Source organism: Cynocephalus volans, chromosome 3, assembly GCF_027409185.1.
Source record: "Cynocephalus volans isolate mCynVol1 chromosome 3, mCynVol1.pri, whole genome shotgun sequence".
Taxonomy (NCBI): domain Eukaryota; kingdom Metazoa; phylum Chordata; class Mammalia; order Dermoptera; family Cynocephalidae; genus Cynocephalus; species Cynocephalus volans.
The window spans coordinates 102,280,239-102,293,233 of NC_084462.1; the positions used below are offsets into that span (position 1 = coordinate 102,280,239).

General features: G+C 44.2%; 1 protein-coding gene across 1 annotated transcript; it reads left to right on the forward strand.

Moving 5' to 3' along the window:
• Positions 1-219: 219 nt before the first annotated feature.
• GREM1 (gremlin 1, DAN family BMP antagonist) lies at positions 220-12,224 on the forward strand. The gene is made up of 2 exons (XM_063090385.1): positions 220-348; positions 8,312-12,224. Exon 2 carries the CDS (start codon positions 8,313-8,315, stop codon positions 8,865-8,867), a length of 555 nt encoding a protein of 184 aa, XP_062946455.1. The 5' UTR covers positions 220-348; position 8,312; the 3' UTR covers positions 8,868-12,224.
• Positions 12,225-12,995: the final 771 nt, after the last annotated feature.

The window sequence follows — 12,995 nt, forward strand, 5'->3', positions numbered from 1 at the left end:
CAAAGAGGCGAGGCGGGCGAAGAGTGGACCCCGCGGGGAAGCAGGAGGGGTGCAGGGGGCGGGGGCAGTACCGGGAAAGGGGGCGGATGCGGGTCCGGCGGCGGCGGCGGCGCCTGGCCAATGGAGAGGCGCGGCCACGGGCGCCGCGCTCGGCCGCTTGCATTTAAACGCGAGACGGCGCGGTGCCTGGCACTCGGTGCGTCCTCTGCGGACCGGGCGACCCGGTACTCGGCGACAGCGTCACTCTCGGCCCCACTGACCCCGCGCCGAGCCCGGGCGGCTCGGGCCGCGGCTGCACTCAGCGCCACGCGTGGAGAGCGCAAGCCCGAAGACCCGCCGCACTGACAGGTGAGCGCAGAGACGCCCAGCAGGGGTGTACGGTTGTGTGGCGGTCTGACTGTATGTGTGTGTGCGCGCGCGAACGTGGGGACCCTCGCACGAACCCCAGGTCCCGCTCGGTTCAGACGCGCGGCAGCCCTCCGTGTGCGCAGGCCGAGGCCCTGTGTTTCCGTGAGGGTGAACCACGAGTAACCCTCGCGGAGTCCTTGGCGAGGTCGTGGGTGCGGTGATCTCGCTGCGTTAGGTCTGCAGGGACATGTAGGGAAAGTATGTCAAGAGCAGGCGGGATGACCCCGCATCCCACTTCCACCTCCTGGTGCTCGCGGCAGCAGCGGCTGCCAGACGCGCCCGCACGGCGAATGCGCGGAGTCGGGGCGGCCGGGGCGTGAGAGCAGCGCGGCAGTGAGCAGGAGCAGCGGGGACTTGCGGTTCGGCCGCAGACAGCTCGGCGAGTTGCTCTGAGAGGGTCCCATGTAGTTGAGGCGCTGCGCTGGGGCTGGGGGCATCTTGCGGCGTCCGTCGGAGTCTGGTGAGTGATTCTGCTGGAGGCTCGGAGAATCGGCGATGTGTGCATTTACCCATCCTCGAGGTGAGATGGAGACTGGCAAGAGCGGAGCCTCGGGTTCAGCCACTGCGCAAACCCGAGTGGCGGGTCAGCGGACAGCTGGAGCGCGGGGTCCAGCGAGCCCGCGGTGCTCACACGGCGCACAGCACACACACTCAGGTGCTTTCTGCGCACTCGCGGGCGCTCGGTTCTCTCCCAGCCTCTCCCGGCCCCACGCGCGCCTCGGCCGAACGGCAGAAGTTCAGGCGCCAGGCGGCGACCACGGCTGGTTGCGACTTCCGCGAGTACCCCTTTATCTGTGTCCTAAAGGCCCCATCTACGCCTCGCTGCGTCCCGCTAGCGACCGACGGCGCGGGACTGGCGGCGAGAGGCTGGTCTGCGGCTCCAACGCGCTGGTGGTCCCCAGTCTTCGCCCGCCGCCTGGCTCACCCCACTCCGCTGGTCCCTCTGCAGCTCTTGGAGCAAGGCCCGGGAGGAGGGGGACGTCGGGGCCATAGTTACTTGTAGACTATAGGCTTGGAAAGTACAGACTCGCCACCACTCTCGCTTGGCATTAACTTAGGATCCTAGCTCCACCTTGGGGGCGCCCCAGCTTGGCTTTAGTGAAGGTCCCCGGGCGAGGCCGGGGGCGGGCGCGAGATGACGTGCTGCGTACCCCTTCCCGCGCGCCCAGAGCTGTCCCAAATGATGTCCCCGTCGAACCCGGCTGCCGCCTTCCTCTCCTCGACCGATTCCGAATCCCGGCTCTTTTAGACAGAAATACAGCCTCGAAGTTGGGCTAAAATCTCCTCTTAAATGGTCCGAGGGCAGAGAGGCGACCATCCGTAGGTAATTGGATCTCCCGATAAAAGAGCAAATCCGAGCGGTGTGTGCGTCTGTTTACGTTCCCCTTCGAGATGGTGCCAGGACACGAACTGATTAAAACAATCTATTGTGTTAAGTGGGTCGCCAGGGTTTTACGCTGTCTCAGGAACCCCAGAGGAGTGGCTTCCTTCTGGCTGTACACACAAGTTAAATAAATAGCGTAGAAGAGGTTAAGATAACCCCGATCCCAGGGTGAGGAGTTTTCTTTCACCCCTGGGGTTTCCCCCCTCTCCTTTTCTTTCTTTTTTCTTCTCTTTTTTTTTTTTGGACGGGGGGGGGGGGCATGAGAGGACTTGAGGGGATGGACTTTAGCAAGCAAGGAGGGAAAGATCTTAAGAACTATAGATTCTCATCACCCCCACGCCCCCCAGCCAAGTCTACAACGGTAGGTGATTTGATTACTATCACTGGATCTATTGCACTGTGGAACTGTTAGTATTAACTAATTATTTAACGGTTCTTTAGAACTGTAGTGGCAGAGAGAGAAAGAGAGAGAGAGTTAGTTTAACCCCCAGGTCATTGTAGGAATTAGAGTCTTTGGTAAACTTTGTAATTTAACAGGTTTCCTATTTTCTTAAAAGTTCATTTTGAGTAAAATGTTTTGGTAACCCACGATCTGTAGGAAATCCAGGTTGACTAAAGTAGTCTTCTTGTGAGTAGTTACACAAGGAAAAATAGAAACCTATTATGTCCCCACATCTCTGAATGAGAGCCTGCCCTATCTTTTAAACTGAAGCCCCTGATGCCCTCAGTCTTAACGGTCAAGTATTAAAAGTGATAAAATGCAAAGGAATTTCATGCCACAGACCCCTCCCAAGAAATGCTTGTTGACAGCAAAGCTGTGTAGCATGTTCTAGAACAGAGAGTAAAGGATAGACAGGAAAACCTAAACCTTTAATGTCAAGGAAAGGGAAGGGGTGCAGTTAGGGGAGGTGACTGCGGCATCTAACTTAAAGGCACTGTCAGGCAAGTGCTACCAGCCTATGTCTTACATCTGCAAGGAATTTTCTTTAGTTTTAACATATGCTCTTAGAAATGCAAAGTACAACAGGAATTCCTGGGACAAGAGAAGTCTTTCTTTACACGTGAACATGAAGATACAAAATAGATAGTCACTTGATTTACATTCTTCTTCAAATTTTTTTGCATTAGAAAATATACATGTGTCTTTTGTTAAGTACCGTGCTGGGTGTCAATAGGACAGTGGTTAAAGCCATGTGTTTGGGGCTAGAAAAACCTGGGCTTAAACATGACCTCGGACAGATTCCTAACTTCTCTGAGTCTAGAATCCCTAACTGGTTTAAAAAAAAAAAAAAAAAAGACAATATTACTTACCTCCTATTTTGTAATGAAAATTAAGTGATAAAATTTGGTCAGAAGTTAGCATACTGTCTGGCATAATGAGGGCTCAAAAATAAAATGTAACTATTATTATTAGTGGTAGTGTTGGGAGAAGTAGTAATGTTATACATCACCAGGATTTATCGCATGGTGGTTCTGAAATTAAATCCTGAATCCCACTAACATAGTGACTAACAAACATCTTTAAAACGTATAACTTGTCTGTCTCTCAGTAGAGCTGCTTAGTGAACATTTAATATTTATTGCTTTCTAATTCGTTTCCTGTTGACCTCAAGAATTGTATGCAATCATTAACTTCACTAAAAAATCTTCCAAAGAAGGAAGAGCTCCTGAGATATTTTACCACCAGGTGGTCTCTTCTCCCTGCCCTATGCAGCATCCGGCTCCAGCCTGATTTAGCCTAAATGGTCTTCAGAATAGGGAGGTAGTGGTTAGGGTACTTGTAACACGTAAGGGATGAGACTCTATCCTCTACCAGTGTGCCAACCATTAACTCTTATATCCTTAGTGCAAATTCTCTAAAAAAAAAAAAAAAAAAAAATCAACCCAGTATATTCTTAAGCAATTTTCTGCTTAATATCCAGAAGTTGATTATCTTTTTAAAAATTAAAGATCAAGTTAAAAATAACTTTTACTCTTCCTGAAGATTTAGTCCTGAGAAAAAGGAATAGATTATTCTAAAACGTGGCCTGCCTTTAGAGCATTTGCAGTCACTTCTATTATTTTTTATGCTGGGAGAAAAATTTGATGTAATGCCTGCTGCATGTTTTTCTAAAACTTGATTCATCAGGAGGAATTGATCAGAAGTAATTTCTACCCAAAATTCCATTTAACTGATGATGAGCAGGTTGCTTAGCTAAAGTGAGAAATAGTGAGAGTGCTGAAAGGAGCTGGCCTAAACTTTCCCAAAGACACAGACAACCCTGGAAATAGGTCACACATATCATGTTTATTTCCAAGCCCCCCAAATTAGAAGATTGTGTACTTAGAGCCTTTGTAAAAATTGGAGTAAATTGCTGTGACCTGCACAAGATAAGAGGTAGTTAATATGGCTTATCTTGCTTGTAGATGTTTACTCCTGATCACTAAGGGAAACTGGAAGGAAAGCATGAGCTAATGTAGAAGACCTGCTCTGAGAGTGTCTATGTCCTCTGGGACAAGCGGAGTTGAGGGAAGGACAGTGGCAAAAGAGAAAACTAAAAGGTAGGAGTGGGCCGAAGCTTACTGGTGGAGAACAGTTGCAGAGAAAGCTCACCATGAAAATAATGATGACATTAGTTGGAGAAGCAGAAATGTATTAAGGGGAAGTTAAGATGGGGTTTGAAAGGAGGAATAATACTGTCTGCAAAGAAGGATCAAGGGAGATGCTGTGTATCATAATGCACTCTGAGTCCATGAGATGCAGCTTCATTTAACTTAATGATGTGAATAGGTCATTTCATAAATGAAAATTACCATAGACTTCATAGCTAGTGGTTAGACATGGGTGATAACTCATAGGAATCTAAGTCTGCATCAGCATTTGGATTGATTTTTGATGTGGGGCACCCTGCTAGGTGCTAATGTAAAAAAGAATTGTATTCAAGGAATTTACATCTTCTTGATTAGCTCCACTTCTATGATATTTACAAAATGCAAATTATTTGGTGTCAATACAATTGGGATATCAAGAGTAAAACATTCTTATTTCCTTCACAGAGTAGTCAAGAGCAGTTTGGGGGGTTGGGAGGGCTTGAGTGATTGATCACAATGACTTGATAGGCCCTGGTTCCAGTACTAGTTATAGTTGTCATCCCCCTGGCTGTTATTCATGTAGAACACCCAATGTGCTTCAGAGCACTGCTGTTCTCTAAGAAGCCCAGTTCTCTGTTGATTGACATTCTTAAAGGTGGTTTTTACTTCTCTCTGAATAACTATAAAGGTTAGGAAAAAGCCTCTCAAGCACTGAAGATCTTTAAAGAATGGGCTTTTTAAAAATGAAAAAAAAAATCATTTTTCTCACCTAATAAATCTTATTTTGAGAAAATTTTACTTTTCTTAAAAAAAAAAAAAAAAAAAGCAAAACTGCCTGTCACTCTAGACTCCTTTGGCTTATGGGGTATGCATACTCTCATAGGAACAGGAAGTCTGTCTAAATTAAAACTGAAAACCATAGTTGACTAATTTTGAATTTGCTGCTTTGTTGTTGGTTTCTGCCATAGTGTGTTCGATGGCTTTGATTAGAAAATAAAACCCACAGTATTCCATGTGGGACCAGGTAAAAAGTCAGGGACAGTTGCAGTTTTTCTAGAAAAAGAAAGATAGGTGTTAGGAAGCCCTCTAGGCTGGAAGGAGTTTGCCACACTGAAGGTCGGAAACCAAATAGATTACAACTTGGCTCTTCTGTTCATTGGCACCAGTGAAGGCATTTTATAATGTAAAGAAAAGAAACTCTTTAAATCAATGTGGTCCATAGCAATCATTCATTTAACAAATTTTCATGAGCACCTACTCTGTGCCAGGCACTGAGGGTACGGTGATGAATAAGCCCTCATCAATGCTCAGATTAGGTATATTTATTCAATAACAGACACGAAAGTGCCAGGAAGGTAACATTGAATATAAAGAGGGTCCTAAATTGGTCCAGAGAAAGAAAATTGCATTTTTTGTATAGATGTATGTGGAAGGGGATGGCCTTGTCATGTGAACTTGTCATATGCTGTCAACATGCATTCCCAGTCAGTATCACATTGGCCTTTGTGATGATGGACTTGGAGGGTCTTGGTCTGGGAGGGTGGCATTGGCCTGGAGGCCATTTTTAGTAGGTGTGGGGGAAGACTGTGGGTCTAGGATCATCTTATGAACTCCTTGGAAATGGGCAGCAACTGAATTTTATTTTAGATCTTAGCTCTGAGTAAATAGCAGAAATTTGTGAAAGTTTTTCAAATTCACAATATAATTATTTGCCCCAGGAGACTGGAATGGTTATAGCTCAAGTTATCCTGATTTCTGGGGAAAATCAGTACTGTTGTATAACTATACTTTTCTCGTAAGTGACTTTTTAAAAGACAAAACAAAGAAATTAATTTTTTTGTTGTTGGGATAGAAAAGGCTCTGTTTAAAGAACTGGGATGTTATAACATAAACTGACAAAAGCCAGGGAACCTACAGTCAGACAGGAGCTAAATGTCACATTATCAGTTCCAAACTTGAACTCGCACAAAAGTATTAGGTTAATGTTGAAAAGAAGGTGCCATTTAAGGATATTTTAAATTTAATATTTAATCATCTTCATTTGAAATTGTCCTTACAGTTGGTTGAATGGTCTTTACTTATCAGGGGCTGTCCATTGGAAAATATATATCTTTGTCTTTGAAAGATAATTGTTCTAGCTCATAATACCAACTTGTCTAGTTTCTTGGGGGGAAATGATGAGGTTACTATTAAATTGCACGTAGGAGTTACCATGTGCAATACTGGTGTTCTGCAGAGACCAGGGCAATGGGCACTTCACAACTGTGTTCTCAGGTTCAGAAAACCGTGGGGCTGGGGAAGCCTCAGGATTCCTGTCAGATTGTTGTGATGCCCTGAGGAGGGGGGCTGTGAATTTAAAACTGCACTCAATGACAAGAAAATGCTTCCACGGGGCCACAAGTGCTACAGGCCTTGCTACTTAAAGCTTAAAGCTTATTAGCAAGGCAGACATACAGAATAAGAATCTGCAGTTTAGCAATGTCCCCAGATGACTGTCTGCACTTTCAAGTCTGAGAAGCACTGCCCCAGGAGAATCTTAATAGTCTAACACTTCTCTCTCACACTCTCCTTTTAAAAAATATGCTTCTGCTGTACCTTCTTCCTCCTTTTTCTGTCTGCCCTCCCTTCCCTGAACACCCTTTCTCTAGAAGAGTCCTTTCTCTCATTTGCATTTCTCACTCCCTTCATTTTTCTCTCTTTCCATCTATGCTTTCCTGTTTTTTGGGCCATTTTCTCTCTGACTAACCCTTTTATTATTATTATTATTGCCATTGTTTATATGCCATTGCCCTTTCTGACCAGTATCTAGCTCCAGACCTATACACAATAATTCATTATCATTAATTTAGTCAACATGACAATGGCATTTATTTATAAATATTTGCACATACCTGTTCTACTGTGCCAGTTTTTCTACCTTTTAAATTTTATAAACACACACACAGAATGACATATTTCACCATGTATATTATGGTATAAAGAATGATATAATGAATATCTGTGCTCCATTTCAAGATGAGAATGAGTGAGGGGTGGAGAAGTCTTATGAGTTAAGTGATCTTCCTGGTACAGTCATGCATTCTCTCTGTGATCCCGCTATACATTTGGTTAGTTCTCAAATTGCTTTTGCATCAAATTTGATCTGAACAACCTAGCTGGGAAAGCTATTTGAATCTTTGCTTAAAAAGAGTCATTTATTGAGAAGCAAAGTGACTTTCTCAAGGTCAGGTAGCAAGTTGTTGCCCCAGAACTGCGACTAGGAATCCAGTCTTGACATTTCATCCAAAACTCTTCCTAAGCTCTTCTCTTTCTGTCACATGCTTTTTGGTCTCCTCCAGGAGTCTATCCTTCAGATGCCCAATAACAATGAAAAGTCTCATAAGCATTCAACCGGCTGAGTGACACCAGTCAGGAACCCTCAGGCTAGTTTTGGAGAAAACGCTGGGAGCCCTTCCTGGCAGATGAGGCCCTATGGGGCAGAGGGAAGGCTAATCCCTCTGGCTGTCCAAAGAGACAGAAAATAAGTTCGCTCAAAGAAGTGCAAAGGTAATACGGCATTGACACAGCAGAACGTTACTAAATACTGTCAAATACAAGAAGGAATACAGTTAAGTTTCCATAATACAAAGTCAGATGTGGTTGGTGTCAGACACCAGAAAGAAATGCTTGTGGGAGTACGTGCGATAAAGACCGAGGCCCCAGCTGAGTTTAAATCTTGGTTATTCACTATGACCCTGGGTGAGTTACTTCATGGCTTGATGGCAGGGAGGGTAACGGGAATAATAGGACCTAATTCATAGAGACATTGTGAGGGGTAAATGCAATAGTTTACATTACGTGTTTCACAAGTGCTGCAAAAAATGTTTAGTGCTATTTAAAATTTTTTGATTGATTAACTTCCCCATTTTTTCATGGCTCTCCCTCCTTTTCTGTGTTTCCCTCCTTTAGTATGAGCCGCACCGCCTACACTGTGGGAGCCCTGCTTCTCCTCTTGGCGACCCTGCTACCGGCTGCTGAAGGGAAAAAGAAAGGGTCCCAAGGTGCCATCCCCCCTCCAGACAAGGCCCAGCACAACGACTCAGAGCAGACTCAGTGGCCCCAGCAGCCTGGCTCCAGGAACCGGGGACGGGGCCAAGGGCGGGGCACGGCCATGCCGGGGGAGGAGGTGCTGGAGTCCAGCCAAGAGGCACTGCATGTGACCGAGCGCAAATACCTGAAGCGAGACTGGTGCAAAACCCAGCCGCTGAAGCAGATCATCCACGAGGAAGGCTGCAACAGCCGCACCATCATCAACCGCTTCTGCTACGGCCAGTGCAACTCCTTCTACATCCCCAGGCACATCCGGAAGGAGGAAGGCTCCTTTCAGTCCTGCTCCTTCTGCAAGCCCAAGAAATTCACCACCATGATGGTCACACTCAACTGCCCCGAACTACAGCCACCCACCAAGAAAAAGAGGGTCACCCGTGTGAAGCAGTGTCGTTGCATATCCATCGATTTGGATTAAGCCACATCCGGACACACCACCCAGCCTCTGTCCTAGGGGTGCAGCCCCAGGCGGGCCCAGAGCCAGACCTAAAACAACCTGATTCTTGGCTTAAATCTAGAGGCTAGAAGAACCGCTGGCTGCCTCCTGGCGGGAGCCTGCTGTGCGTCGTTTGTGTGCATGAGTGTGCGTGGGTGCCTGTGGGTGTTTTCACACACCAGAGGAAACACAGCAGCCTCTGCTAGTACAAGGGTATGGTAGGAAAAGCCCACACCACCCTGACTCACACCCAGAGGGGCAGGAATGTGGTTTGGTGTTCTGCCTTTGTCATCCGTGGGCCCTCCTGGGGATGGGAACCTCCCTTAGAATGGATGTTAATGGAGGAGGCTACTCTGAGGGCAAGAGACCTGTTTTAGTGCTGCACTAGACTAGGAAAAGTTGCTTTAACCTGTGCTTGCCTCCCCCTCCCCCCTTCCACAGGCCATCCCTTCAAAGGTTCACAGTGACTATTTCAGTCTAATCCCATGTCTGCCAAGGTTTCTGAATTCATTCACTTAACCATGGATGTAAATGTTCATTTTGCAAAGACCCTCCAGACTCTGGGGAAGGCACATGTGGGCGGGGTCAAGCAGGGAAGAGGAGTAAGGGAGGGTAGAGGGGGGGACCTTGGACCCAGCAACATGCAGTAGGGAGGTGTGCAGAGACCTGAAAGGCCAGCCCCAAACACAGTGAGACCCAGGTTTCTGCAAAAGATTTTTCCTGGTATTCAACAGAACCCAAGTGAACAGAGGAGAAAAGAGATTGCCAAAAAATCATTAACTTCGGCTGTCACTGTGATCTGCTGGAACCCAGCACCAAACTTAAAACATAAACATCGACCACTCCTATTTTCAGAACCAAGTCAGTGAGCTAAACCGAAACAGCCCCCCGGCCTTGTCCCTTGAGGGGACAATAGATGTAGTTCAGAACCCTCTGCACAGGGATAGGAAGTAAACAAAAACCTCAGAGGCTGAAGGTTCTAAAATCTTCCCTTTTTCTTTGTTATAGCCACCCCTTTCCCAGTTCGTGATTTCTGTATAACGATTCAGAGAGCCACAACCCTGTATTATAAAGATTCTGCCTCTGCTGAGTGTAACTGAACAGAGTCTAAGATGAAAGAGTTTAGGGCCTGCTCCATTTTAACTAGAAGTAAATTTGGGGTCTTTTTGTTTTAGCTATTGTTAAGAGATTGAGCTGGGGGGAGTATTAGCTCTTAATACCTGAAGGGGATGTGGGGGATATGACCTTCTTCATTTGTCTTCTGTGGGTTAAGGGGAAATCCTGTTAAGAAAGCAGAGCATTGGGGTGCATTAGCTGTCCATCTGCTGCTGATGGGATCCACGTAAACTTGTAACCATTCAGTACTTACTGGTGGGCGCTAACCTTGATTAAACTTGGGCTGCTTGCAATGCCTACTTAGGATTTATCTAATGGTCAAAGTGCAGGGTGGGCAAACCTTACTTTACTTTGGATTTGGCTAACCTGTTCTCTTCAAGCCTGAGGTTTTATATGTAAACTCCCCAAATACTCTTTTTGCCTTGTATCTTCTCAGCTTCACCAGTCAAGTCATGTGTAATACAGAAAACAAACACCATTGACTCGGGATTCAGTTGCCATCAAGCCTCCAGCGTGCAAAGAACCCTTGTGACTAAAGAAGCTGTTTTTATTTTGCTTTTGTTTTGGTTCAGTGCTTACCCATCTGACAACTAAACAGGAACCATTTTGAGGCAGAAGTTATCTTGAACACCCAAAATGTTGGGTGTAATTTTAAAACTTTTAAACTCACTACTGATGATTCTACACTAAGCAAATTTGTGCAAACACGTAGTCTGTGCATTTTGTGTACACTGTATGCCCCTGCCCTAAGTCTTTGTATCATCCACATCCTCCAACAATAAAGCACAGAATGGATTTAATTAAGCACACAAATGCTAAGGCAGAATTTTGAGGGTAGGGGAGAGGAAAAGAAAGGGAAAGAAGCTGAAATTGTAAAACCACACCAGAGAGGAAAACTGACATTCAGAACCAGCAAACACTGAATTTCTCTTGTTGTTTTAACTCTGCCACAAGCATGCAATTTTGTTAAAAAGAGATGACTTAAGTTGGCAGCAGCAATCTTCTTTTAGGAGTTTGTACCACACTATTGCATGTAAGTCGGATTTGGCTCAAGTAAAGAGAATTTCCTCAAAATTAACTTCACTGGAATAATCAGCAGCATAACTACCCTGAAAGCACAGCACTAGCCAAAGAGGGAAATGTCTGCTTTTCTTACTGTGCCTATATTAAGACTAGCACAAGTATGGTGTGTCTTCCAACATTTATTGAAAATGCCATTTCTGTTACATATTTTATTGGAGTCACCGATGATGTAATGATGTATTTTTTTCATTATTATAGTAGAATTTTTTTTATGGCAAAATATTTGTGATCTTGATCTTACCTATTAAAATAATGCCAAATACCAAATATGAATTTAATGATGTACACTTTGTGCTTGGCATAAAAAGAGAAAAACACACATCCTGTAAATCTGTAAGTTGTTTTTTGTTGCTGTAGTTCTTCAAAGTTAAAAGTGTAAGCAAAAAATCTGGAGGGAAGGGTAATTTCCACTGTGTGGAATGTGAATAGTTAAACAAAAAGTTATGGTTATTTAATGTAATTATTAATTCAAATCCTTTGGTCACTGTGATTTCAGGCATGTTTTCTTTTTTCTCCTTTATGTGACTTCCTCTGAGTTGGGCAGAGAAGAAGCTGGCATATTGTATGTTGTTGGAGACTTTTATCAGGTCAGAGGGAAACACAATCTTGACTCACTGAACATGCATTACACTCAAGAGCTTTTATTTTTTTAATTGAATGTTCCTTAAAGGTTAAGATTTCTGAAGCAATATTAAGAAAGACTTTTAATGTTATTTTGGAAGACTTATGATGTGTGCATACAAACAAATAGCAAATAGTGATAAATCATTCATAAATTCCTTTTAAGCAGAAAATCTAAAATGAAAAGTGTACGTACAGAACATTTATAAGTGACCATTTAATGCTTAAGAGTGAAAGTAGTTCTATTGATTTGTCATTTCTCAAGGTATTTAATATCAACTGCATTATGTATTATGTCTGCTTTAATCATTTAAAAACAACAAAGGATTATATAGACTATGATTGAGGTTCCTTGCTGTGTATGAGGATGAGAGGGGATTTGATAGTCTCATAAAAGCTAATTTGGCTTAAAGTTTTATGAATCTGTAACTAGAATTTAATTTTACCCCAATAATGTTCTATATAACCTTTGCCAAAGAGCAACCAATAAATTAAACCTCTTCTCTTTGTGTGCGTGTATGTGTGTGTGTGCACATGTGTTTTAACTGGTATTGGTCTGAGGGCAGAGATTCACTTGTCATGGGAAGGGAAGTAGAAAAGAGATAATTAGATCTCTTGTGATCTTAAAAGGAGTTTATTCCTTTCACCTAGACCTTTCAGATCTTTCTCGATTAGAGTAGCACACCTCAGGCTGTGGCATTTATAGGCAAAGGGAAGCTGGTTTACAACTGAAAGTAGCAGCCTTTTTTTCCAGAGCATAGCTAGAAATAAGAGCTAGAGAGGATTATGCTGAAGTCCTTCAGATGGCAGAATGGTTGTCACACTGAAATGGTAATAGCTTTATTTCGGGGCGTTCTGGGAGAAAAAGAAAGATTTGGGGCTCAGTAGGAGGAAGAGCTTTCTAATGATGAGACTGAGTCAGCGACACTGCGAGCTGCCTTTGAGACGATAACCTTCTCTCCTTGGAAATACTAAAACATTGGGTAGATATCATTTGATAGGGATGTGAGGTAAAGTAAGTTATTGCTCTTGATATACAATTGAACTAGTGGTTTTCTGAGGTCCCTTTCCACCCAGATATATGATACAAGATTTCTGCTAGGATTTGGTGCTCTGACAGAACAATTAAAATCCCAGCAACTATGTATGGAGTGCTTATGCCAGAGGCTATGCTAAGGATTTTATTTGATTTTTTTTTACTTAATCCTCAGGGTAGCTTAGTGAGGCAGGTACCATTATTATCACTGATAAGAAGCAGCAGTGAACTCGTGTGGTCTTACTACTGGACCT